This window comes from Pteropus vampyrus, unplaced genomic scaffold (assembly GCF_000151845.1).
Source record: "Pteropus vampyrus isolate Shadow unplaced genomic scaffold, Pvam_2.0 Scaffold583, whole genome shotgun sequence".
Lineage (NCBI taxonomy): Eukaryota > Metazoa > Chordata > Mammalia > Chiroptera > Pteropodidae > Pteropus > Pteropus vampyrus.
The window spans coordinates 137089-164282 of record NW_011889364.1 but is presented as its reverse complement, the minus strand read 5'-3'; the positions used below and the strand labels follow the sequence as shown (position 1 = coordinate 164282).

At 52.7% G+C, this 27194-nt stretch overlaps 3 protein-coding genes across 3 annotated transcripts in view; all 3 read left to right on the top strand.

Annotated features, from left to right (window-relative positions):
* On the top strand, nucleotides 1-8740 carry ASF1B (anti-silencing function 1B histone chaperone). Its single transcript, XM_011384488.2, has 4 exons — nucleotides 1-409; nucleotides 5156-5271; nucleotides 6966-7142; nucleotides 7510-8740. Exons 1-4 carry the CDS (start codon nucleotides 301-303, stop codon nucleotides 7714-7716), a joined length of 609 nt encoding a protein of 202 aa, XP_011382790.1. The 5' UTR covers nucleotides 1-300; the 3' UTR covers nucleotides 7717-8740.
* The window catches only part of SAMD1 (sterile alpha motif domain containing 1), a 22374-nt gene continuing 3626 nt past the window's right edge, over nucleotides 8447-27194 (top strand). Inside the window, exons 1-2 of the mRNA XM_023525614.1 lie at nucleotides 8447-8471; nucleotides 10554-10788. Coding sequence (XP_023381382.1) covers nucleotides 8447-8471; nucleotides 10554-10788 — 260 coding nt within the window. The remainder of the gene's footprint in view (nucleotides 8472-10553; nucleotides 10789-27194) is intronic.
* PRKACA (protein kinase cAMP-activated catalytic subunit alpha) lies at nucleotides 10595-26672 on the top strand. Its single transcript, XM_011384486.1, has 10 exons — nucleotides 10595-10835; nucleotides 18356-18417; nucleotides 18847-18975; nucleotides 20427-20525; nucleotides 21468-21550; nucleotides 22391-22517; nucleotides 22608-22703; nucleotides 22805-22927; nucleotides 24614-24778; nucleotides 25193-26672. Exons 1-10 carry the CDS (start codon nucleotides 10790-10792, stop codon nucleotides 25316-25318), a joined length of 1056 nt encoding a protein of 351 aa, XP_011382788.1. The 5' UTR covers nucleotides 10595-10789; the 3' UTR covers nucleotides 25319-26672.

The window sequence follows — 27194 nt, the reverse complement described above, 5'->3', positions numbered from 1 at the left end:
GCCAAGAGATGGTCCCGCGGCCCCGAGAGGGAGCTCCGCGGATTGGTCTGGGGAGGCTCGGCGCGCGCCGCCCGGAGCTCCAGGATTGGCTAAGGGGGGCAGCTCGCGCCGCCGGAGAGCGTTGACGGTGATTGGCCAGAGGGTGAGCCCGGCTATTTGAAGGAGACGCGCGGAGGAGATACACATCTCACTCCATAGAGGTGGTGGGAGCCTTTGTGCGCAACGCTGTCCGGCTGACCCGACAGGGCGCAGACGCGGGCCCGGCCCCAGTTCCGGCTTTAGCCGCGATCCGGTGAGGTGATGGCCAAGGTGTCGGTGCTGAACGTGGCGGTGCTGGAGAATCCGAGCCCTTTTCACAGCCCTTTCCGGTTCGAGATCAGCTTCGAGTGCAATGAGGCCCTGGCGGATGGTGAGGCTGGGCCTGTGTGGACCCACACTTCCCCCCGTCCCCCGGGTCAACCCGACCTCTCCATCAAATAATCCTTCAATTCGTATCTCTGTCCCCCTCCCCGCCAGCTCCAGCCTCCGCGTGGAGACTACGTCCTACCCCGACCCCGCGGCCAACTCGACCCCCTCAGTGCCCACGGATACTCCCGTTTCCCCCCATGAAGACCTCATCATCCCCTCTCTACCTTTTTCCTGTGTAGCTCTTGGGCTTCCTATGTAGAGACCTTCTTAGCCGCTACTCTTTAACTTTCAGAGACCCTCAGCCACTTCATCTTCCTTGTAGCAAGAACCCCCCAGCCCCCGCCGCATCTTCTCTTTCTGTATAGATTTCTTCTATTTCTGTTCCAGCCACTCAATCCCCTCTCCTCTGTGGTGATACTCCCACCTCACTTTCTTCCTGTGGAGACTCCAACCTCTAGCCTCCTATTTTTTATTTATATGAAAACCCCCACCTCCCATTTCCTCCATAGAAACTTCAGCCTTTCCCCCATTTTCCCTGCGGAGGCCTCTCCCCCAAGCTCCCTTCCTTTTTCCCCATTGGAGCCCCTCCTATCACCCTTTTCTCCTGTGAAGACCCTCTACTTTGGCAAGACCTCACTCACCCCCATCTCCCCATTTATCTCCCAATAATCCATTCTCTAACCTGCTGGTATTTAAACAGCCCCACCCACTTCTTGTTTTTCACCCCAAGAACTTAACCTAGAACCTGGCTTCCTTCCTCCTTAGCCCAGCCCCAACCCTCTACTCTTGAGCTCCACCTGGGGAATTATAGCCTGGCATCTAGCTCCAATCTTTGAGGATAACGTGGTCTCTCCAGCTCCCATTCCTCCCTCACTGTGGGCTCCGATGAACACACTCAGATCTGATGGGTGGTCTAGCCAGGCAAGCATTAGTTCTCACTGTTTGTCTGAGAGGTTCCAATTGACCTACTGCTGTAAATTCTTCCAGCACTTTAGATGGGCTGACCTAGTCCGGAGGGTAGGTGGGCTGGGCTGAGCCATGATGGCATCCAGCTTCAATCAGCTGGGAGGTCACCACTTTTGAGGCATCTTTTCCAAGTTGCTTTCACTGATGTACTTATTCATCTGTGTGACATAAAGGAGGACATAGCTCTTATCTCACAGATGAGAAGATAAGAGCCACAGTAAAAGACACAGTAAAAGACATTTCTAGGAAATGTCTATAAAAAAAAAAAAAAAAATCTACGGTTGCCCAGGGAGTCTTAGCATCACTTTCAGGAGGAAGTACAAGCATACCTCATTTTATTTACTTCATGGATGTTGCGATTTTTACAAATGTACGGCAAGACCTTCCACCAGCAAAAAGATTACTACTCACTTTATTGCGGTGGCCTGGAACTGAACCCACAGTATCTTCGACGTCTGCCTATTCTCCATTAGACCATTTCACTTGGTAGTTAAAGAGGCAGCAGCTGAGGAGATGGAGATCTGTGAGGCCAGAGTGTGCGAACTAGCGCCTCTTGGTGGTAGATGAGTGGTTTGCCTGCAAAGCTCGCCACTTGGATTAGCTTGGGGTTGAGTTTGAGATGTGTTTGCTTGGGTTGGGCCAGAGGATCAGTTCCTCCTTGGTTTCTCTCCTTTATAAACTATGGAGTTTACTTGTGGCTAACTATAGAATAAGCCCAGTTAAATCCTTTCTGAAACAAGGCAGGGTATAAATAAATAAAGTGTAGAATGTCGTTGTGGAATAAAGATTTAATTTTAAAGCCTGGAGGAGATGTAAGGAGCTAATAGGTTAAAGGATTCACAGTTCCCAAATGGCAGGAGATCAGGTTTCAATCAGCCCGTTTGTGCTCCTTGCATTTAAAAATGGTCGTGTGGTCATTATCTGGTACTTTTATTTCTATGAAGCCCCTGTCCTGTTATTTTTCTAATCTGTTTATAGAATCAGTAGGAAAGTTCCAAAATCAACCTGCTGATCATTATTTTTTAATAGAAACAGAATGACTTCTCCAAGGTCACATAGCTGGTTGGTAGAATTATTGATACTAGAGCTTGTCTCTAAATTCTGAGTCCAGAGTTCTTTATCTCTGCTATAACCTGGAAAAGAATGAATGCATCCTCAATTTTAGAAATAGAACATAAATAGAATTTATGTCCACATCAGGACACTCAAAGAGAGTGAAGGGTGTGCTATTATTAATTACACTGGACAATAAAGCTTTTGCTCACAGAATTTCAAGCTGGAAAGCAAAATCTGGAGATCTAGACTCTGGTTCTTCCCCTTCGGGCTCTCCATGACTGACCTGCCAGCTTGCTTTCTGCCTCTTCCTGGCCCTCTTCCCACAGCACAGGAGAATTTGTTTCCTGCCTGCCTTCCAAAAGGTGGAGTGGGCCTGGCTTTAGAAGTCTCTCAGATCCCGGAGAAATTGCAGTCAGTCTTATTACCTCAACACTACAACTGAAGATCTGACAAGCTACCCAGACACCAGTCAGTTGATCTTGTTTCCCAGGGGCTCCATGCCCTTTTTGTTCTTTCTCCTCAGCATCTGGAATTAGATGCTTCCAAAACATGGGTCCACATTTAACACATTAGGTATGTTTTTTTCCCTATTTAGATGAGAAATTCAGCAGACACTGCTTGAATAAGTTATGGGGCCAGATGTTCTGACCCACAGCTAATACTATGGTCAAGCCAAGGTTCTTCTGTATAATTACAAAGATTAAGTGATACACAGAAAAAGGCCTACTAGATAGGTTTGAGGGTTTTTTTAATGGCAGGAAACAGGTTCTTCAGCTAGTTCAACTATAATATTTTATGTCTTTTATCATGGCATTGGTTTCGTTTTTGTTTTCATGCATAGTGGAGGAGCATCTCGTACAGTGGTTAGATTGTAAGGTTAGGGCACAAAGACAAAATATAATGCAGTCAAATTGCTCAGAAGGTTAGGTACACATGTTACATGTATATAATTGTGTATTCAATAGGAATGAGTTTGTGCTGATGGTACTGATGTCCTGTATCTAATTCTACAGAGGAGTTATATTAAAAAATGAAGTCATTTAAGTATGCTTCAGCTCAAAACACTTCACCTTTAAGACGAGTCCACTATGTAGGTCCTTTCGTCTTCTACAGATGATTTTATCAGCTACTCCAGCTCTTAAGTCAATTTCTGTGTTCCTCTATTAATTCTCTGGTTACTTTCCTATTAAGGGAGCCACTGTGGCCCACTTGCCTGGCTACCCATGCAGTGTGTTTTCTCTTCCAGTCAGCATCCACACAGTCTTTGTTTAGGTTTCGCTAAAAACATTGAACATCGAGTGCCTGTGGCGTGCCCAGGGCCTGCTGTATTTCAGTCTCCTTTCTATCTCCCCCCAGCACATTAGTTAAAGCACACATATGTGATTCCACTGGTGATGGGAAAGTGGCCAGAAGGAAAGATACCAAAATCTAGAGCTGTGTGAGAAAGGTGAGAACAGAGTTAGCTGGTCTGCTTTTGTTCCAAAACATGTCTAGTTGTATCACTACCTGTAACAAAAATAAACCAATAAACTTAATCTTCCCTGAAAACGAGAGACTAGAGTTTCACTGAACCCCAGTGAGCCTAGGGGTCACCTGCTGGGGTCTTATGGACCTGCTGGGGTCCCTAAGTAAGCCCGGGTGAAACTGTAAAGGGACAGGAAGCCAGTGTATCAAGGAAGAGCCTGGGGTTCAGGTAGCCAACCTCCGTAGTCGTGGCCCAGCATCAATGTGCTTCCGAAGTTGGATATGCTTGCGGGACACTGGACCAAGGAACAGCAGCTTCCAGGGGCATTTGCTTCCTGTGAAAATCACAGCTTGTGAAACTTCCCCCAGTTGCTGGAGCGGTAGGTTGTGTAATTTCAGAGAACCTAAAATAAGTTTCAGGTCTCTTGCCAAGCTTCCCTGTACTAGTGTGACCTTGCCCCTGATACACTTGGACCTCCTGCAAGAGGCAGCAGTCACTAGGAATTTCCTGTGATTGATGGGCAGGGTCTCCTTAAGCACTTTTTCTTTCATCTTGCCAGAACATACTCAGGGATAGGATCCCCTGTACTGGATGAGATGCAAGAAAGTTGGGGTTCAGAGGATCACCTTATGAGGTTACATTTGTTGACTGAGTCGCTGTTGCTGCAGTGGCCATGAGCAGGCATGACTTGGTGCTGGGTCCTGAAGACCTGGGGACTGGCTGGCTCCCCCAGCGGCCTTGTCTTCCCCCTTCTGCTGGCTGGCTCCCCTGCTAGATTGGAATCTGCCGCCCTGCCCCAGTTGTCGAGGGATCTACTCAGTTCGGTGGCACCGGTCCCTGTGTGTGAAAGAGGATGCTGCTTCCTATCCCAGCACCCAGTGGGCAGGGCCCTGAAATGGCCCAACTCCCTGCTGTTCCCTCCTCAGCACACCACTGTCACGTGGGTCTTAATTCAGCCTCTGCCATATGGTTCACCCTCAGGCTCTGAGAGGCCCAAGTTTCCCCAAAGGTGCACAGTCAAGGTCACCTGGCAAAACTAGGCCCACAGGAGAAATTCCCCACTGGACGTAAGAGCTTCCTGCCTGCCCCAGTGTTTAGGACTACAGTGCCTGGCACTTAGTGCCCAGAGGTTGTCAGGAGTTACTGAGAATAAGAATCTTTTGCTACATTAAGGATCTGTACAGAACAGCACAAGAAGACCCTTTCCCTGTCTTCTTGCTGCTGAGCTGTTTCAATTACTTAACACCCTTGTCCTTGCAGACCTGGAGTGGAAGATCATTTATGTTGGCTCAGCTGAGAGTGAGGAGTTTGATCAAATCCTAGACTCAGTGCTGGTCGGCCCTGTCCCAGCAGGGAGACACATGTTTGTCTTTCAGGTAAGAAAGGTGAGGCCTTAGGCCTTGACACCCAGAAGCATCTGCTTCTACCCAAAAGCACACAGTGTGGTTTGGTGGTCAAAAGTTCCAGTTTAGATCCTGGCTGTGCTCTCAAGAACTGTCTGACTTCTCAAAGGTACTTCAGACACCTTCCTTTCCTCCACCTCTGTGTCATGGCTATTACCATGAGCCACTGATTCAAAGTCGATCCTCATTATTCATGGGAATTATGTCCTGTGAAGTCACTGTGAACAGTGCATTAGTGACTATAAACCATTGTCCCTATAGGAAATACAGAGTTAGGTTCCTATGTGTCACATTTTTGTCAACCAATCAATATATAACCTTGCTTTATGTTTATTTAAAATACCTTATTTAGTATTATTATTGTTGACTCATTAACGTTGAACTCAGCCAACAGTATATAACTTGTACCTGAATGAAGCTTATCTAACATGCATTTTCTCCATGAGACTCATCACAGCTTCTTGCATTTAGGGACATTAGATAGCACTTAGCACTGTGCTTGGGGGCCATTTTAAACAGAATCCTCAACAAAAAGCACAGAAATGCAAAAAAATGGGGCACTAAATAGATCACCAAAAAACACTTGTTAGCAGTATGAGTTGAAACAAGGCGGAGCATCGCCTTGTTGGACTTAGGCTGGGGATATGCCCATCAAGCAACTCAGGTTTTTCCCATTTTGTGCATGTCCTCGTATGACCATGAAAGTGCCCCCAAATATTGATTTTGGGGTTGCAAATAAATGTTAGCAAGTAGGCAAATTTGCAAATACAGAATCAGTGAATAATGAGGATCTGCTATAACTGTTAAGAGTCTAACCTAGTATCAGAAGGATTGTGAAAAATGCAGATTTAGTGTGATTCTTATACACACTGAAGTTTGAGAGCCTCTGCTTAAATCCATTCACTCACTTCCATGTCTGCTTTTCCCACCCCAATCTAACTAAGCAGCCTCATCCATCACCTAATCCTCCTCACCTGTATCACATCCACCAGCAAGCCTTATCTACTCCACAACCAGGGTGGGCTCCCTGGGTGTGCGATCCATAAATCGCACAAGGCTCTGTGCTTGCTATAATGTTCTGCTGGCAGTGGCTGAAGTGTACACATTTTGAACAACTGTGTTTTCAGTTTGTACCAGTTATATAGCCAGCCCTATCCATAACAACATACCCGAATCTGTCCACTCTGTCCTTCTGTCTGGTCTAGGCCACTATCCTCTGCAGGGTATGACCCCTGCATGATCACCCTGCTGCCACTAAGGCTTTCTCCTATCACACCTCCACACACTGCCACTGGAATCATCTTTTCAGACTGTGGGAATAATACACTTACCTTCTGTTAAATGTCTGGCTTTTTTCCCCAAGTCCTTACCTGGTCCAATAGGCCCTGGGTATCCTAGTACCTACCTGCTCACCTGTTCAACCTCATGCTGCCCTCCCCGTGGCTCACCACACTCCTCCTCAGCATCATTTACTTCTTGGTGGCACCTGTCACATTCAGCATTTTACAGGCATTTGCATGATTGGGTCTCTTACCCATTCAGTTGAAAACTCGTGACGGCAGAGGTCATACTTTGGGCTCAGTAAATGTTGTTTGAGAATCATTGTATTGCTGGTTAAGGCACAACTGTGGCAGTTGATGCTAAGGCCCAGGATGTATTTCCCCTAGGCCGACGCCCCCAATTCATCCCTCATCCCAGAGAGTGACGCTGTCGGTGTGACTGTGGTCCTCATCACCTGCACCTACCACGGACAGGAGTTCATCCGCGTGGGCTACTATGTCAACAACGAGTACCCCGACCCTGAGCTGCGGGAGAACCCACCCTCGAAGCCAGACTTCTCTCAGGTATGGCCTCACTGCACTTCCTGCTTCAGACTGGCAGGCTCCTTTGCACTTGTGGGAGTTAAGTTATTGGAATCAGGAACCAAGGTTACTTCTTAAGGTTTTCATACAGTGCCCAGATCTTGCAACGCTGGGCTAGAATGGGAGAGAGAGAGGTCTTTGTTTCTCAGAACCATGCCTCACAGAGTCAAGATTAGATAGGCCCCAGCCCTAAATCATGGTACACAGGCATTCCCTAGAGTCCCACACATGTTAGTGGTGGTGATAGACTAAGCAAGGTCTGCTCTTCCTGGGGTAGGGGCTTGGAGGTACCCTGTCTGGGGGTAATGAGAGGGAATGCTGACAAGTTGACGTTCTTCATCCCACTCAGCTCCAACGGAACATCTTGGCCTCAAACCCCCGGGTCACTCGTTTCCACATCAACTGGGACAACAACACGGACAGTCTAGAGGCCATAGAGAACCAGGACCCTACCCTAGGCTGTGGCCTCTCCCTCAGCTGCACCCCTATCAAGGGCTTGGGGCTCCCTGGCTGCATCCCTGGCCTCCTCCCTGAAAACTCCATGGACTGCATCTAACTGGGGGACTCCAGGCCCTACTTGGGCCCAGCCGGGACTGCAGCCGGTCTCCTAACACATCTGGAAGGGGCAGCCGGGCCTCCTGGAGAGTACTGTGGAGGCCATCTGGAGGATTTTGGGGCCATCCACTACATCCAGGCCAGTCAAACTTGTCCCCAAGGAAGGAACAGGACTCAGGTCTCTCCCAGTCCCGACCCAGAAGGATCATCTCACCTCCACTGCCCAGGCCTATAAGAAGCAGGTACTTCAGTTCTTAATTCTTTCTGACTTGTGTCCTTTTTCTCTTCCACACACTATAAATTCTACCTGCAGGCTATTGTGTCACCATGCTCTTGTGAGTACCATTGATCCACAGCTCTTTCCACAGACCTCCTGGGCCTGCCTTGAGGTTTTGATGGTCAGTGGCTGGCAAGGCTCTGGCCCTGTTGGGCCAAAGGCTCTTGTCATTCCTTTCTCTTCCCAAACATCTGAGTAGATCCACCCAGCTTTCTGGAGTCACAGGCAAGGAATCTAGGTAAGAAGGTGGACTTGGGCACAATTTCAGTCCTCCTCCCAGGAAGATTTGTAGGTCTTTCCAATCCAAAAGCCCCTGGGAAACTTAGTCCCCAAAAGTGTGATCAGCAGGATGCTGAAGAATGATGGGTGACTGTCCTCTTAGTCACGACCACTTTCTTGTTGCTTCCTAACTGGATCTGAATTTCCCTAGAGGCTGCTACTGTGGGAAGATGGCATGTCGGAGGGGCCTGCTGTGCTTGGTCTGTCTCATTGTTGGCATCAGGGCCCTTTTGTGTCTGGCGGCCTTGATCTGTCTCTGCTAAGACCTCATGCTCTCACCAGCCACAGAGTGACTACAGCCCCGAGAAGCAGTAGGGACTCTGAAAAACCTTCCCTCCTGCCATGCTCCCTGCCGTGCCCTCATCCCCTTGCTGCTACGTGGACGCTGTTGTCTTTGCAGTTTGTATATTAAAGGGTTTTTATATTAAATATGTTTGGTTGTCTAAAAATAAAAGGCACTTCATCTAGACTGATTGTTTCTGCTTTTGTCTCAGATGAACTGAGGCACCTTCGTCCATCTCCTTGAGACATGGTGGAGGGTCCAGCCAGTGGGTTGACTTCCCCTTGTCCCTTGCTCAGCTTCTTGCTCTAGTCTTAATTGGTTATATAGCTGTAATCCAGACTGAGGTTCAAGAAGGGATTTTTCTTTGATGAAACTTAATGCAACCTAGCTGTTCTGTAGATAGAGCATAATCAGTGATTTTTTGGAGGTTGACCTTGACCCACAGGAAAAAATTAACATTGTACTCCAAAAACACACACAGCCTCACTTTTCTTAAATTTTACTTAACCTTACTTTGTAACCCCACAGCCAGAGGTGGAGTAGTTTGGCTGGTAGCTATTTCCCCATAATTCGCAGAAGAGCCCGGACTCTTCCTTCCCTGAGACTATGGTCGACCTAGGAGCATGGGTGCAGACAGCAGCTGGGTATGGTGCAGCTTGTACAAGTCTATAGGCAGAGCAGGTTATCAGCTTGAGACTCACTAGTCCCTCTGAGACAAGGAGAGCCGGCTCCTCCAGTCCCCTGCCCCTCTGGGCACCTCCGGTTTGGGCTTTCCTCTGCTTCAGTGGTTCTCAACTGAGGAGAGTTTTGGCCCTCCTTCCCTGGGGGCACATTTAGCAACGTCTGGACATGGTTTTGGTTGTCACATCAGATGAAGAAGGTTCTACTGGCATCCAGTGGGTAGTGAGACTGGGGGTGCTGCTAAAGGGGATATGCTATAGTGCACAAGAAAACTCTTTCAGCAAAGAATGATCATGGTCAGGCCCCAAATGTCGGTAGTGTGACAGTGGGAAACAATGACTGCCCTCGCGCTGTGTGTGTATAAAAAGGACACCCTGAAGGCAGGGGCATCTTGATACTTCTCTGCCCCGGGTGGGCAGGTTCCCTCCGCATTGCCAAGACAGGGAATCCTCAGCCCTGACTGTGCCCCAGATTCCTCATCTGAAAAATGGGAGCGATAATAGCACCCGCGAGATAGGGCTGTTGTGAGAAGTAATGTATTTAACAAGTGCCTGCTCTTAACTACTGGTACGAGCCCAGCGTGGGCGCCCAACAAAGGGATAGACACTGGCCCTCCCCTCCCAACCTCCCCTTGCTCCTGAGGCCCAGCATCCTCCTGAAGTTCGGGCTGTGGCTGAGGGAGACCCAGGAGTCCTATCTCCACCCCCGAGCCCGCCGCTACTGTCCTGTGCCAGGCCTTATGAATGACGACGGCTGGCGGCCCGGCGACCTCTGACCCGTGGCTCTACCGTGCCCCTCCCCCGCTAGCAGGTGGACAGCGGCTGCGCGCGGAGGGGGAGTGTGTGTGTGGCGAGGGGCGGGGGTCCGCGCCGCCAACCTTGACTGGCCAGCGGCCGCTACCGCACTGAGCGGGGGGCGGGGGACTGCGGCGTGCATAGTCCAGGGTCGGACTAGCGCTCGCCTGGACCGCCTCCTGGACCTCGGAGCGCTGTGCTGCCGACAGCCAACCTCGGCCGCCCCGCCCGGCCGGCCCATACAGCAAGCAGCGCCTCTGTCCCGCCCTCTCACCCCAGGATTGACACGGAACGTTGTGATGGGGCTGGCCGGACTGCGCGCCTTGGCCAATTGGCGGTCTTGTTGGGCGAGCCCCGGGCCCTGTCGCGACCCTCGGCCAATCAGCCTCCTCGCGACCGTGCGAGTGGCCGGGCGTCCGCGGCGCGCGTCACGGGGCCGAGATCCTATAGCAGCGCGGGAGGGTCGCGGAGGGCCAATGGGCAGCAGCGCGGTGCCGTCAGTCACGGCGCCCTGGGCCAATGAGCTCCGGCTGCGGGAGCGTCACGGACAGCAGCAGGGACTTGGGCTGAGGTTCCCGGGCGGGCGGGCGCGGAGAGACGCGGGAAGCAGGGGCTTGGCGGGGGTCGCGGCGCCGCAGCCAGCGCAGCAACCCGAGGGGCCGCTGCCGCCGCCGCCGCCCAGCGCGCTCGGGGGCCGCCGGCCGCCGCCAGCACCCGCCGCGCCGCAGCTCCGGGACCGGCCCCGGCCGCCGCCGCCGCGATGGGCAACGCCGCCGCCGCCAAGAAGGGCAGCGAGCAAGAGAGCGGTGAGTGCTCGGGCCGTGACCGGATCCCGGCCCCGCGCTGCCAGCCCCCGCTCTGTCCATCACCGCCTGGCCCCTCCCCCACGCGCCCCCCCATTTCTCTCTGCTTACCCCCCAGCACCCCTTTCCCCTGCCTGTCCGAGGCTGAGGCCCAGGGCCGTCAGAAGATCCTGTGTAGGGGCCCCCTTGCCAAAAGCCGCCCCCCACTTCAAAGACTGTGCCCCCCCACCCAGCTGTCACTGCCAACCATGGCTATGACCACTGGGGCCCCACATGGGGCCCCGTCACCATCCCACTCCCTCCTTTCCTGGACCCTCTCCCCAGATTCTAATCCCCCCGCTTCCTCATTCACCTCTCCCACAGATGGGACCCACCGCCAGACCCCGACCCAGGCTCCTGCCAGTCTTTGGGAGTACTGTGGGGTCTGCCTCCATCCCGCAGGGACCTTGGCCACTTGGACCACACCCCTTCCCCCTCTAGCCCCCCACCATCTTTCTCCTGCCCTTCCCCTTTTCACCTTACCACAGCCCCCCTCCAAACCTACTTTGTCGCCTTGAGCTTTTCCCAGAGCTCCAGCATTGTTTTCCCTTCTGTGTCACTTGGCATGGGGGACAAGATCTTTCTGGGTCCCTCTGCCCCTCTCTCATCCTGTCACTCTCTGCCACTCTGCTCTTCTGCTTGTATTCCCTCCTCCAAGCAAGCATCTGTCTGTGGCTGGGGTAGCAGACTGTTTATGAACCTAGAGAACTGCTTCAGTGCGTCGAAAGCCAAGTTTGAGCTGGTCTTGCTTGGTTCATTGCGTTCTCCTGCTCAGGTTTGGTTTGGGAGGTGGCAGCAGAGCCCCTACCTACTTCCTGTAGTGAGCTCTAGGCTCCTTGGAGGTCCCCTCAATAATAAATGGTTGCTTCACAACTGAGGCTCCGTCATTCACCCAGTCCCCTGGGATTCTTCACCCACTTCTGGCTCAGGATGAAAAGTGGGAGATGAAAAGTGTCTGGGTTTAACAAGGCTCATTCAGCTTGAGCCGGGATGGTGAGAAAAGGGATTTGGGATATGGCATTTGGAGAATAGTGGGTGACATCTAATGACTTGCTTTGCCAAGGGACAGATTCTGATCATTCCCAGGGCTCAGCCAGAAAGAGTCCTGTTGCCCCTCAGTCCCCAAATTATGTCAGCCTTTTCCCACCAGCCAGAGAGATTCTGTATCTGGAAATGCCTTCAGAAATGGCCTCAAGCCCCTTCCTCAGTTCCTCCAGCTCTTAAATTGTCATCACTCCAAGCCTAAAGCTGGACCTCAACTAGGATCCCCTTCCCAGAAACAGAGCTGAAAAGGGAGACCACATCCAAATATGCCGTTTCCAGTTACTGGTCTCAAACCCCAGGATCTGAGTTCTCTGAATGCCCCCTCCCAGGAAGACCCAGGCGTGAAATCTAGGGAACTTTATTCCCAGATGGATTCAAATGGCAGAACTCAGAGTCGCTGAACAGCCATGGGGAGGCCTGACATGTCACCGATGGGTGGGGGACAGGGAAGCAAGTGCCTGTAGCTGAGCGCTTGATGACAGAAGAGCAGGTGGGTAGTGACCAAAAAAGGTCTGGGTATGAGCTTGGAGGGGACGAGGCAAAGGGAGAGGAGCTGGGCCTCCAGCAGGTGAGGCCTGGGAGGTAAAAGGTGGAGGCAAGCAGCTGCCCCCTGCAGGCTGGCCTGGCTACTGCCCCCACCCCCTGGCCCATCCCTAGTTACAAGAGGGCATTGCTCAGTTGAAAGTTGGGGAGATGAAAACTTTCAAGGCATATCATCTGCATGCAGTAGGGCGTGAAAAGCCACATGGGGTAAAGACTCCCTCCAAAAAATCAGAGTCTCTGGAAGGAACTGCTAAGTCAGAGAACACAGGCAGGACACTCAGGAATGGACCACCATTTATTGGGCATCTAGGATGTGCCAGGCTAAATGGTCTCCATAGATCTATATGCTTGAGTGATTTTCGTAACAGGCTGTTTTCTGAATTTTCCAAACAGCCTCTCTGAGTTTGACATAGATATCACAGAGGCAGGATTCACATCCAGTTCCACCTACCAGCCAACTTCCTGGACCCCAGAATTTCCCAGGCCAGACATTGTCACACTGCCTCCCTGAGTTTTACTCTATTCACTTATATTTCCTTAATTGAAAATAAAAATTTTGACTCACTTTTGTTCAGAGGTAAACTTTGATCCATTCTAAGCAGTAATACAAATGAAGTCATGGGATTGCTGTGCCAGTTATATTCTCTCTGCTACACAATGAAATACAATGTAACTAGAAAAATGAAACCCCTAAAATCATTCCATGCCCTGCCAAAGGGACCCATGTCACTTATCGGGAAACACAGTAAGCTTGACTTCTAGTGGCTTGCAGGGGATCTCAGAGAAGGAAACGGGGTAAAGAAGGAAGCCCTTCTGTGCTTGGCATGCTGATTCTGAAATGATGGAGTTAGACAAAATTTGCCCTCTTGTAACTAGGGCTGGGCCAGGGGGTGGGGGCAGTAGCCAGGCCAGCCTGCAGGGGGCACCTGAATTTCATCTGCCAGACACCAGCCCTACTGGGGTAGGGAGGGAGATTGTCCAAGCCTTAGTAGGCACTAGGTAGGCATCCTGCAGCCCTCTGTACTGCCGTTTGGTGCCAGGCCAAGACAGCATCGCGTCCTCCCAAGAGAGCAGGGATCTATGTAGAAGAAGCACTGGCATAGGGCGAGGGAAATCTGTACCCAAAGATACCAAAGCCATTGGCAGGGGCCGGGGGGAAGATGCTAAGAGGGCAGAGAAAAAAAGACCTAGCACCAGGCTCAGAGCAAGTTGGAGAAATTGAGAGATGGCAGCGGCCCCAAGAGGCCCCTGGGATAGTCAGCCAAGTGGGGCTCAGGCCTTGGCTGGCACTGGCTAAAGGCACCCCTGGGAGCTGGCCCACGGGAGAAGGGGCAGGGCTGGTGAGAGGGAGCCCCCAGACATCCGCCCCAGGTCCCAGGGACAAGCAGAACCAGGTTCCGAGAGTGAGAAGTGCCCCCAAGAGGTCCCTGGATGGGAAAAATTATTGCCTTGTAACATCCTACGGAAGTCCGAGAGAGTCAAACACCCTCTGCGCAGTGGCAGTTGTATGGGTGCCCAAGAGGGTCTTGCCAAGGCAGCTTTTCCTTGGCCCAGTCAGGCCTACAGAAGCTTGAAGGTCCTATCTGTCTCTCCCCTGCACACACTGGCCCACAAGTTGGGTTTCTCTTCCTGCCATCACCCCCACAACTCCCTGGCTCCCCCTGTAGGCTGATTTCTAGCGATGGGCAGCCAAGCTGGTGTGGCAGGTCTCATGAGCCTTCCCAGCCACCGTAGTCCTGGTGCCCTGGGTGGAAGACTGAGTGATGGCTTCCAACCCCAACGACGGTGAGGCTGAGCCCTGTTGCTATAGCAACTCCACAGGCACACTCTGCCCCTCTATTCAGGGAGGGGCTGCAGTAGAGTTTGGGGAGCAGGTGGAGAAGAAAAGGCTGTGGGCTTCTGGCTGGTCCTGGAAACCTCTCCCTTATAACCCCGGGCTGGGGGCCTGGGGAAGAGCTGTGGGGATGGGTGGCCCAGTTCAGACAAGGGGTATGGTCCACCCAGAGTCAGGGTCTAGCTCAGAGCAGGGAGGTGGGATGGTCCAGCCCAGTGTTGGGGTTCAGCTCAGAAAGAGTGTCGATCCAATTCAGCGATGGGGTCCAGGTCAGATGGTCCAACACATAATGGGAATCCATCAGACTGGAGAGTGTTCCAGCCCAGTACTGGGATCCAGCTCAGACTGGGGGATCTCCTAGTCCAGAACAGGGGTTCAATTTAGAATGGGGATTGGTCTGGTGCAGTGTTGGGGTCCAGTTCAAACTGGAGGATGTTCCAGCAGAGCAAAGAATTCAAGCCAGGCTGGATGAATCAGCCAGCCTGGGGTACGGGGTCTAGCCCAGGCTGGGTATCTCTGCCCTAGAATTCTTGGGACGACCAAGTTTCAGAGGGCAGAGGTACTGAGATTGTTGTCTAGGGAGGGATTTGAGGCTGGGCTCCTGCCTCCTGCCACGGCCCTGGCTTTTCAAGGAGTTCTGGGTTCTCTCTGTGAGTCCAAATCGAATTTGGACCAGAGTGGAGCCTGGCACTCCCCCTGTGGAATATATGGGCAGGGCTGCAGATTTCACAAGCCAGCAGCTGGCTGGGTTTCCCTTCTTTGCCACTTCCTGTTGTCAGAAGGGCCACTGGTGCCGGGCACTGTGGGAGAAGCTGCTACTGACCCTCCACTTCTTTTGGGATCTAGAAAGAAGGAGGAAGATGGTCAAGGCAGCTCCCCCTTCCCCCACCCCTGGGTTTAGCTTTTCGTTTCCGGTTTGGACTTTCATGGCCGAGAGCAGAGCCAAGCACAGGGCAAGGTTTGACAGAGGCCAAGGACATCCCAGGATGCCGTTCCCCTCTCTGCCCCCGCATAGGAGCAAGAGAAAGCCAGATGTACCCATTTCTCTCTTGTGGTAGCAGGAATCTGGGGCTTCTGGTTCAAAGTAGACTCAAGGGAGGAGATAGGGTGGCTTTCAATCCCCCCCACCCTTGCCTTTCTCTCCAGCTGCTCTTTCTGCTAATTAATGGAGCTCTGGGGCCTCTTTAGCCCCCAGGGAGTCCCTGGCTGCTGCTTGGGCCTAAGCCTTAACTCCTTCCCCTCTGCCTAGTGGGCACTGCCCAGGACACATCGAGTACCATCCTTTGGGTAGTCCAGCACCCACTGGGGAAGTCAGAGCCTGGTATTCTGGGAGCAGTGAAGTCCCTGGAATGGGAAGTTAGTTTTAGCACCCTGCCCCCTAGACAAGCAGGCCAGCCAGGAGGGACACCCTCAGGATAATCTTCCCACCACCTCCTGCCAAGGAGAGCCTTTGCAAACCTTGGCCAGCCAGGATTAGGTACCTTTAAATGCTTCCCTGGCAACCAGCTCCTCCTCCAGGGTCCCCCGAGGCCCTCCTGAGGAAGCCAGCTCAGAGGCTCTGCATATTCCTGGTTCTCCTGCAAAGGGAAGGTTCCAGGGAGAGCCCAAGGTAGCCTGGCATGGATCTGGGGTCAGGCAGTGGCCAGGGTGGGGACTCGGAGACTACCTTCCAGCTGTGGCTTCAGCTGCTTCTCTGGGCCCACCTGACTGTCCGTTTCCTGAGCTACCTGCGCCACGCCCTCTGGGCACCTAAGCCACAGCCAGCACCCTGAGCCTCCCCGGCCAGGGGCAGATGGGCCTCAGATCACCCCATCCCACTCCATCCCCTATTGCACCCTCTGCTGGAAGAGGCAGGAAGCAGAGGTGAGTATGGGGGCTCCTGGCTGGGGTCCCCCATCATTATCCCTCTCTCTGCCTGTTCCTCTTGGCACCACCCATCCCCTGCGCCCTATCCCCAAATCTGGCAAACCAGTGGCACCAGAGGGGATGTAGCCTTAGCCCTTCTACTGTGGTAAGACCAAGGCACCCTGTAGAGCCTCTCAGCGGGGTACCCGCAGATAGCCAGAGAGACGCAAAGGCTTACTGAGTAGGGAAAAGCAGGACATGGCAGTTCTCAAGGATGGCTGAGAGCAAAAGGGGAAGCAGGACCAGTCATTCTGGATTCCTCACAAGCCTAGTCCTCCCTGTCTCCCTGAGTGGGTGAAAGTAGAGTCCCAAGAGGGTACCCTCCGTCTCACCTTCACCCAGAATTCAGTGTATACATTTGCAGGTGTCGAAGGAAAGTGGTATGTATCAGAAAAGATTCTGCTACTGAAAGCATTGGATGTGGTGCTGTCCCCAGACTCAGAGAGTCCTCTCAGACAGTTGGTGGCCAAGCCAGACACCAGCCTAGGACTCCTGGCCATTCCTTGACTCCCCATTTTCTGCCTGGTCACTCTCTGGAGGACTTTCCTGATCAGCGGTCTCTCCTACATCTGCCACTCTTGTAGCCTCATGGAAGGCTCTTTTGTCCAAACGCTGAGGGAAATCCTTGGGGTCAGTGGGGAAGTGATGACTATCCAAAAACCATGTGGAACTCCTGCTACTGCATATGAGCGGGACAGGCAGATGACAGGCAAGGTCAAAGTACAAGTGTACAGGACCTCTCTGAGTAGCAGCCATCCGGGAACATCAGGGGGTCCAGGACAGCTCTGTCTGTGGGCCACCCTAGTGCACTGTGACCCATCAGGAGTGAAGCAGTTAATCTTGTGAGCAGTGAGGTCCGTCCGGCAGGCACCCTCAGGCTTGGTCAGTCTTCTCTTATGTGCAATAAGAGTAATAGCAGCTCCAAGCCATCAGGGTAGGAATTAAGCATAGAAAGCATTTGTCACAGGGCTGGCACACAGGCAGGGTCCCTGAACAACAGTGCCTGGCCCCGGGGGATGGTGATAAGGACAGGTCCACAATATACAAATCTATCAGGCCACACATTTAAGATTTGAGCACTCAACGCACCTCCTGTATTTTATATCTCAATTTTTAAAATACTTGAAAGCAAAATTAATAGCTGACAGTTACACGGCACGAACTTCATGCAGGCCACTTGTCGAACCCCTTTTGCCAAGATTAACTCATTCAGTCCTCACAACCACCCTGCCAGGTCATTACTTCTATCATCCCCATTTTATAGATGAGGAAAACTGAGACCCAGAAAAGTGAATTCAGTTGCCTAAGGTCACACACCTTATCAAGGACCTGGCTAGGATCTGAGCTTGGTCTCAGTCCCAGAGCCCTGGCCCGTAACTGCTTTGCGGGACTGTCTCTGGGCACTGGGGAGAATGACTCTTTTCAAGCCTCAGTTTCCTAGGATGTTAAATGGGGAGAATGGATCAAAGGAAGGTTGGCCAGTGAACTGAATGAACAGGCCCAGGGTCTGCCCACCAGGAAGTCCTCAGTAGTAGCTGGATGGTGATATTCTCCTTGGGGTACTGAGGGGCTCCTGGGGTACGGGCATCAGGTGAGGACTCCCTTGAACCAGCTCTGGAGCCAGGGCCCCTGGATTGGCAAAGGCAGGAACAGAGCCACGTGGGGGCCAAGGCAACAGCTGAGCCCCCCAAGGGCGCCTGCTACATGAGCCCCAGAGGCCTCCACCCTGGCCTGGCCTCCCCAGAGAAGGGGCCTGAGGAACAGCCAAATCCTGAGGCTATAAATACCTCAGCTGGCGTCGTCCCTGGCCGTGGAATGTCAGTCAGAACTGGGGCGAGTGGGGGTGGGCTGGCCTGGGTGCTGCCCTCTGTCCCCCTGAGAGTGACCCCCAAGTCACCCTGCACCCCATTTTGGAGAGAGCAGAGACTGGATCCCACCTCTCTATAGAAAAAGGGGCCCAGTCTGCAGCCCAGATCAAGGCCCCCCAAGCTGCCCTCGGACTCAGCCAGAGCCCCCAAAGGCCCTGGGAAGAAAGGTCAGGCTCTGGGTTGAGATAGTTGCACCTCACTTTCTACACATGGGCATCTCCCCAGTAATACTCTGGGCCCACCCAAATGAGACAGGGTCTCCATCTAACTCTCCCCTCTCTTTCTTCCAGTGAAAGAGTTCTTAGCCAAAGCCAAAGAAGATTTTCTTAAAAAATGGGAAAATCCTGCTCAGGTAAGCCCCACCAGGTGCAGAGCCCTGGGAGGGGTGAGCTGATGGCCCCCAGTCTCCCAGCCGCATCCCTATGACATGGCTAGGATTTTAGGGCCCTGTGGAGAGTGCCTAGATGCCCTGGGCTAAGGCACCCTGATCACCCACTGCCGGGCTTCCCCACCCTACCACCCCCTTCCAACTGGTGGTCCCTGCCCCCTACACAGGTACCAGCACCTCCTGGGCTCCAGGCCAGGGCAAGATCTGGCCCCTGCCATCCACCTCAAGGATTGTGCCCTCCACCATCTTGTTTTTCCACCCCCTGTCCTCACCCTATTACTCCCCCTGCACCCCATGGTCCCCTCTGCTGGTGGAAAAGGGGATGCCCCAGACTCCATCCCAGCAGGCCCCAGGGTAGGGGGTCCCTGAACCTCTCAACCCCTCTGCTCACAGAATACAGCCCATTTGGATCAGTTTGAACGAATCAAGACCCTCGGCACAGGCTCCTTCGGGCGGGTGATGCTAGTAAAACACAAGGAGACCGGGAGCCACTTCGCCATGAAGATCCTGGACAAACAGAAGGTGAGCTCGGCTCTGCCTGGCGGCCCAGTGCCACCTGCTGCTCTTCTTGCCCATCTACTCACCAACTACTTCCTGAGCTCCCATCATGTGGCAGTCTTGAGGGCCAGAAGGGCATCATGCTGCTTTCATGAGCTTTCTCTCCAGGCCAGCCACCAAGGGGAATCCAGGCACTGGGCACAGAGTCAGACACCTATCCTACATTAAGAAGCCGGAGGTCTTCCTGGGAGAGGTAGTGTTTACACAGGTCTGCTTACTCCATAAATATTTGACACCCTACTAATGCTGGGCACTGCTCTAGAGCAATGCTGTCCAGTAGAAATGTCACATAAGCCATGTATGATTTTAAATTTTCTAGATGCCCCATTCAAAAAGAAGCAGGTGGAATGCATTTTAACATTATGTCATAATTAAGCCAGTATATCTTCAACATTATCATTTCAATACACATTTAACCAACGTAAAAGATCATTAATGAGACATTGTATATTCTTTTTTCCCATACCAAGTCTTTGAAATCCAGCTTACATTTTATACTTACGTCTGCATTCTGATGTTAAATTTTTACTCTAAAGACAAGAAAAAGTAGAGGAGTTGAAAGAGCAGGTTTGCATAGCCCATGTTGTTCCAGATAGGCTCTAAAGTAACTGGATAACTTTCACTTTTCACGTTAGATATTTAAAATTTTAAATTCGATACCACAATTAACCAGCCATGTTTCAAGTGCTCAGCAGCCATATATGGCTAGTGTGGATGGTACTGGGTAGTGCAGGTATAGACCCAAAGGATACAGCCGTGAGCAAAGTGAAAAAGGCCCCAGCCTTTTCTGAACACGGGTTCAGAGCTGACGGAGGGGCCAAGCTGCCTGCCTGAGACACACCAACCAGCCATTGACTAGCTGCCTGTGACTGTGGGCAAGTCACTTCCCTTCTCCAGGCTCCAAACTGGCATGCTCAGTGCATACTTCTCAAGGCTTCTATTACTACGCTCAGGGTGCCTGCTGGGGACAGCTGAGGGCTGAGGAGGAATTAGCCCAGGGTTCAGATGGGTGTTTGGGGGCGCTCTAGATGCAGAGAAGGTATTTGTAAGCCCTCCGCTTCTTGGCATTACTCCCGCTTGTGTTTTCATTTTTAGCTCTACTGCTTCTTCTTCCAGGAAACCTTCTCTAACTACTCCTGCCCCCCAGACTTTGCCAGGCACCTCATCTGGCCACCCACAGAGCTTCTCCCACCAAGGCTCTGACCTCTCTGGGCTGAGAGGCCTGGTGACATGTATTTTGTCCTGTACCACACATGCAGGCAGGCAGCCTCGGCCTTCTGTTTTGCTTCAGCTCCACAGGTCCCAGATACTCATAGGAACCAGCTCAGCCCTGGCACCCCTACTTCAGCGGTTGGGGGGAGTGAGAGAGCCCTCTCACATCCTCCCCTCCTCTCCACCCACCTCCCGGCCCACAGGTGGTAAAGCTGAAACAGATCGAGCACACCCTGAATGAGAAGCGCATCCTGCAGGCAGTCAACTTTCCGTTCCTCGTTAGACTCGAGTTCTCCTTCAAGGTGGGGGCCCAGCCGTCGGGGAATAGAGGGAGCAGAGAAGGAAACCACACCTGGGGGCCAAGGATAGCCAGTGGCTGCCCTGGGAGGCCCACCCACTGATGGCGTTGGTTGTTGGCGGGGGCGGGTATCAGCCTGGGACTCTTAATACACCCAAGTTCAACTCCTGAGTCTAAGTTGATAATCTTGGGCAGGGGAGACACTCAACCTGGATGACATCCCTCAAAATCACTGTTCCATTTATAAGAACCTGACACATGGCCTGGGTTTAAATCCAAGCTCTGCACCACCTGCCTCTGTGACGTTTCACTGCCCTGAGGCTCATTTTCCTCATCTGTAAAATGGGGATCATAACAGTCTCCGCCTGGTGGGGTTGCCATGACAGTTCCGAGCACATTATGAGCACCCTGTGTGAGAGATTTTGGGTGCTGTCCTAAGCCGAGACTTTGAAAGTCGGGGCCTGCCACCAAGGCTGTCACGAGGGCCCACACTTGATGTCATGCTCTACTACTGCTGTCTTAAAATTTGTAATCACTTTTTTTAGCAAAGGGCCTCACATTTTTATGTTGGGGGGGCCCCATAAATCCTGTAGCCTATCCTGGTCCCATTTTACAGATGAGAAAACTGTGGCCCAAGAGCCTTGCTCAGGACAGTCACAGACATGAGCTGCTATGGAGTCTCTTCTGCAGCCCAGGCACCTCTAGCCAGCCCTCTCTTTCACCCCCATAAGCAGAGCGATGGCTCTCCCTTCTCCCTCATGAGCAAAAGCAAATGAGACAGGTAGTTCAGTGAACACAGCACCTGGTGCTTGGCACATGCTTTATACAGGAGCCTACGTTGGTATGTTCACCATATTTCTGATACCTTCTGGGTGAGGCCTCCAGGCCTTCGGTTGGGGCCCAGGGCTTAGGGAACAGGGCCCTGATCAGCTGCTGCTCCCCACAGGACAACTCAAATTTATACATGATCATGGAGTATGTGCCTGGCGGGGAAATGTTCTCACACCTGCGGCGGATCGGAAGGTTCAGGTGAGTGGACCACACCCAGCCACACCGGGCCTGGGGGTGTCCACAGGCGGCGTCACACAGCCAAGCCATCTGGGGAAGTGGAGGTGGCCTCTCCAGGTCCCTGTGGGTTCTCGTTCTCCCTGAGGTGAGGAATCTGCTATGTTTCAACCACCACAAAACAAAACAAACATGGTGACTTAGGTGTTGCCATTTAAGTTGGCAATTTTATGCAGCTTTTAAATTTATGCTATTGTTTTATTTTGTTTATTCACATAGCTATGCACTTTACATACAATAAAATGCACAGGTCTTCAATGTTCTGTTCCATGAGTTTTGACAGTTGCATACATTTGTGTAACCACCACCCAAAACACCATATTGAGCATTTCATCACCCCAGAAAATTCCCACGAATGCCTTACTTGGCAGATCACTGCCCCGACAAAGGCAATTGTTCCTTCTGGCTTCAAACACCATAGAATGTGTTTGGTCTGGGTTTGACTTGATATAAATGGCATCACACAGTTCATATTTTTTTTTGTCCCTTTCTTCTTTCACTTCACATAATCATTTTGAGATCGAGCCACAGTTTTGAGCATATTCATCATTTGTCCTGGTGGCAGTGTTGGGTAGGATTGCATTGTGTGAATCTGTCACAATCTGTGACGCCATTTCTGTTGATGGACATCTGGGCTCTTTCCAGTTTGGAGCTCTATATGAATAAGGCTGCTCTTATGCATTTTGGATAGCTGGGCTGGAGGCAGCTCTGTAGGCCCACCTGCTGAACCATTTGGGGATGGGTGGGGCCTGCTGGATGTGGCCACCCACACTCACCCATCCCCTCTCCACTTGTCCTTGCCAGCGAGCCCCATGCCCGCTTCTATGCCGCCCAGATCGTCCTGACCTTCGAGTACCTGCACTCCCTTGATCTCATCTACCGGGACCTGAAGCCGGAGAACCTTCTCATCGACCAGCAGGGCTACATTCAGGTGCCCGCCGGGCCCGGCGAGGGGTAGCCCTAGGTAGCCATGGCCTGGACCGTCCCTTCCTCCCTGCCAACCCTGCTCTTGTGCCCACAGGTTACAGACTTTGGTTTTGCCAAGCGTGTGAAAGGCCGCACCTGGACCTTGTGTGGGACCCCTGAGTACCTGGCCCCTGAGATCATACTGAGCAAAGTAGGCACCTCCCCAACCTTCCCACTGCCCCTGAGGCCTGCTCCACGCACGGCCCCCTCCTCCCCTTTCTCCCCTCACCCCTCGCCCCTTTCTCACTCCAGGGCTACAACAAGGCTGTGGACTGGTGGGCCCTGGGGGTTCTCATCTACGAGATGGCCGCCGGCTACCCGCCCTTCTTCGCTGACCAGCCCATCCAGATCTATGAGAAGATTGTCTCTGGGAAGGTGAGGCCCGGATGCAGGGGCTCCACCTGGGACAGACCCTTCCCCACCCACCGTCATTGTCAGAATAATCTGAAAGTTCATTAAGTCTGGCTAGGAGGTGAAGCCAGATGCACCGGCCACAGTGACCAAGGCCAACACATCACACAGCCTTCCTGGCTAATCCTGGACCCACAGCGCCAACCTCCCAAAAGCTTCCGAAATCCCAAGTCTCATCTGCACTCCCACCCTGTCCAACATGAGGCTGTTCTCTCCCCTAGTCATCCCCGCCGAGCATGAGTTTTCACAAATTTTGCAATAGAAAAGTGAATGTGTTTGGTTCCCAGACCCCACTGGCAATCATTTGGGGTGCATGGCCCACACCCCCTTTCCCAAATGTAGACTTCCTAACTTGGTGGGTGCACGTAATGGGTGTTCGCAGAGTGTTAGAGCTTACATCTACAGAGTGTGCTAAGCACCCACCACCCCACTGCACCCCCTCCATCCTACCCAGCACTCTGAGGGACTGAGGAAGCTGAGGTACAGAAAGGGGACATGTCTGGTCCAAGAGGCCCTTCTGTCCTCAGCTCACCCATCTTGCTGGGAGGACCCAACCATCCCTCCACCCGGCCCAGGAAATGGTGGGAGCAGGTCCCAGTTATGCCACCCGTTGGCTTTGAAACCTCGGGCAAGTGCCTTCCCCATCTGAGCCTCACCTTACCCACCTGAGAACTGGGGAACCAGCCACCTGCCTCTCAGGGAGGTTGAGAGAAATCACCAATTGCAAAGTGGGGTCATGAAAAAGGAAAAGATGAGGTGTCTGCCACTAGGCAGAATAGAAATTGCCAAGAGAATGGCCCAGAGTAGGAAACAAAGAAAAAGCCATAGAAGGTTCCGTGAGGAATGAGAAGAGCCTAACTCCCTTCTTTGTAGCATTTCACAGTTCCCACGCACCCTCAGCGGTTTTATCTCCCTCATGCAACCCTGGGATATCTGCCCCATGCTGGAGAGGCAGGCACAGGCTCAGAGAGGTTAAAGGCCGTGGCCAAGGTCACACAGCATGTAAGAGGCAGAGCAGTCCATTCTTGTAGCTGTAAATCTAGTGACTAGTTGCATAAAAGGCTGTGGGCTCCCAGCATTTGGGGAAAGTTCTGGAAGATTTGAACTGAGCCTGAAAGAATGGAAGAGGCTTAGCTATGCAGACAGAGAGAAATAGAAAAACAATTGTTTCTCTCATAAGTGTGGATATTTCCAAAGTCCCCGGATCCCAGCAGAGCCACTTTAGGAAGCAGTGGCTAAAAATGCAACTTCTGGAGTCCAGGAGACCCAAAATGGAGCCACCCTATCCCACTCCTCTGTGTGACCTTCGGCAAGCTATTTAACCCTTACAAGCCTCATTTATCTCTTCTCTAAAATGGGAACCATCACAGCATTTACCTCGGACCAGCAGCTCTCTAAGTAGTCCCCTCTTCAGCACCATCAACATGGCCTGGGAACTAGCGAGAAATGCAGACTCTCAGGCCCCAGCCCAAACCTCCTCAATCAGAAATGCCCAGCAGGCCCAATGAGCTGTTTTAATGGGATTCCAACACACACTCAAGTTTGGGGTCCTCTGCCCCATAGGACTGTTGGATGATAAAGGCAGTGTTCTGGGGTTCTCAAGCTCCAAGCCAGTTTCCCACCATGTCTGTGACCCTACCCGCCCCCCAGGTGCGGTTCCCGTCTCACTTCAGCTCTGACCTGAAGGATCTGCTGCGGAACCTACTGCAGGTGGACCTCACCAAGCGCTTCGGGAACCTCAAGAATGGGGTCAATGACATCAAGAACCACAAGTGGTTTGCCACAACTGACTGGATCGCCATCTACCAGAGGAAGGTGGGCCCCCCTCCCCTCCCTGGGTTTGCAGAGAGTTTTGGGGGCAGGCCAAGAGCCAGGGAAAGCTGCCAGTAGAGAGATAGAAAGGGAAGAGGAATTTGAAAATAGGCCATGGGCTTTGGGTCAATCTAGCTGAGGCAGTTTAGAGCAATAAAAGTCTAGAAATGGGATTGTGGGGGTCACTTAGCCACTCTGTGACCTTGGGCAGGAGATGACCCACCCTGGAAAGTCATTTCCCCATTGGTGAGTTGGCTATAAGATTCTTGGGTTGTTAAGGTGAGTCCACATCTTAATGCTAAGCTCAGGCCTGGGTCCTAGCAAGTGATCGCAGGAATGTTAGGCCATTCACATTTATTGTTGTAATGAAGATTATGTTGACTGCTGAGGTCTGGGTGGTTCTTGACCCCTCTCCAGGTGGAAGCTCCCTTCATACCAAAGTTTAAAGGCCCTGGGGACACGAGTAACTTTGACGACTATGAGGAGGAAGAGATTCGAGTCTCCATCAATGAGAAGTGTGGCAAGGAGTTTTCTGAGTTTTAGGGGTGTGCCTGTGCCCCCAAGGGTTTTTTTCTTTTTTTGTGTGGGGGGGGGGTGGGTGGGAGGGTTGGATTGAACAGCCAGAGGGCCCCAGAGTTCCTTGCATCTAATTTCACACCCACCCCACCCTCCAGGGTAGGGGGAGCAGTAAGACCAGATATTCAGAGGGACAGAAACACCAGCTGCTCCCCCTCACCCCTTTCGCCCTCCTGCCTCCCTACTGCTTTTGCCTTCCCCTATCCTTATGGCCCCCCACCCCAGCCCACTTCTGCCTATTTTAAATAAGTTCTCAGTTCTAGTCAGGCCAGGTCTTGCTAGTGTATCCAGGGACAGGGTGTGGAAAGAGGGGCCGGAACTTAACTCCAGCCCCCACTTCCACCTCCCTCACCAAACCACAGGCACCACCTGCTAAGGGAGAATGAAAGAATGGCCAACCTTCCCTTCAGAGCAATCCTGCCCGGGAAGGAGAGATTTTAGTGACATACCAGTGGGTTGCTTGCTAGAGTTTTTTAAAAAGCAATTTACAATCTTATTTACAAACTTATTTAAGTTCCACCAGTGCCTCCCTCCCACCTTCCTAAAGCCCCCTCCCATGCCCCCTCCTCAAATCCATTTTAACAAGGCTGGGAAGCAGACTGACTTATAAAGGAAGGAACTGGGGTTCCAACCTCCCCTCCAAGCTGCTAATCTCCCCTGTCCCCCACTCCTGGGGTCCCCTGCCAAGCCTGGAAGGGTCTTAGCCCCTGAAGCCTATTCCCTTCTGCCCCAACAGACCTTTTGTCACCCTTGGGCTTTGGGACCCAGACAAAGCAGCTGCCCCCCTCCCTGCCAAAGAGGAGTTGTCCCCCAAAATGATAGAGTGGGAGCCCCAAGCCCAGGGTCTTTCCTCCCAGCAGCACTCCCCCCAAAACTCCTTAATTTTATTCTCAGCTAGATTTTAATGCCCAGCCTCCTCTCGGCTCAGTTGGGAAGGCATCCCCCGCAAAAGGAGGCAAAGCCCCCCTCCCCCTCCTGGCCCCGGTTCAAGGCCAGGGTCGCTGGGGAAGGGCTGCCAGTTTTATTCACTGAACTATCTCCGCCCCCCATCCTGGGCGCTCCTCCTATTAGCTGTCAGCTGTCCATCACCCCTCCCCTAATTTGTGCTTCTTTTTCTCTGAATAGAAGTGGGGAGCCCAAATCTGTCCCTCTCATAACTTCTCCCTATCCCAGGAGGAGCTCTCAGGCCTGGGGTGGGGCCCCGGGTGGGCACGGGGGCGATTCAACCTGTGTGCTGCGAAGGACGCGACTTCCTCTCGAACAGTGTGCTGTTGTAAACATATTTGAAAACTATTACCAATAAAGTTTTGTTTAAAAAAAAGTGTCGCTGGTGTTCCCGACTTCGGTCACCCCACACACACACACACCCAGAGGGTTGAAAAGAGAATTTCGCACCCCAGCATCCAGGCTGATCAGGATCTGGCCTGGAGTCCTTGTAAAACCGGGTTCAGCTGACTTCCGCCACTCCCCCCCGCCCCGCAGGAGAAGGGGGCGCCAAACTGCCCTTTGACCGCGGATTCGGGGTCCTCCACATCTGCGGCGCGCCTCCTCGGCATCCAACCCGGGGCCGAGAGGGCGCTTCAGGGAGACTCGGGCCGGCGCTCCTGGAGGCCGAGCTGCAGCGGGGGCGACTCTGGTTGGGGGCGGTCATAGGTGGGGGAGACGGTGCGCGCCCCCTGCCCGCCTTCTAAGCGAAGGGCCAAGCGCGCCCAAAGGGCGCGGGGGCGACGGCAGCCTGAGGATCCCCGCGGCGCCCGGCGAGCGCAGCGGCCCGACCCGCGGGCGGTGAGTTCCCGGTAAGTGCGGTCCCGGGAGCGAAGCGCGCCGGGGAGGCGTGGAGAGG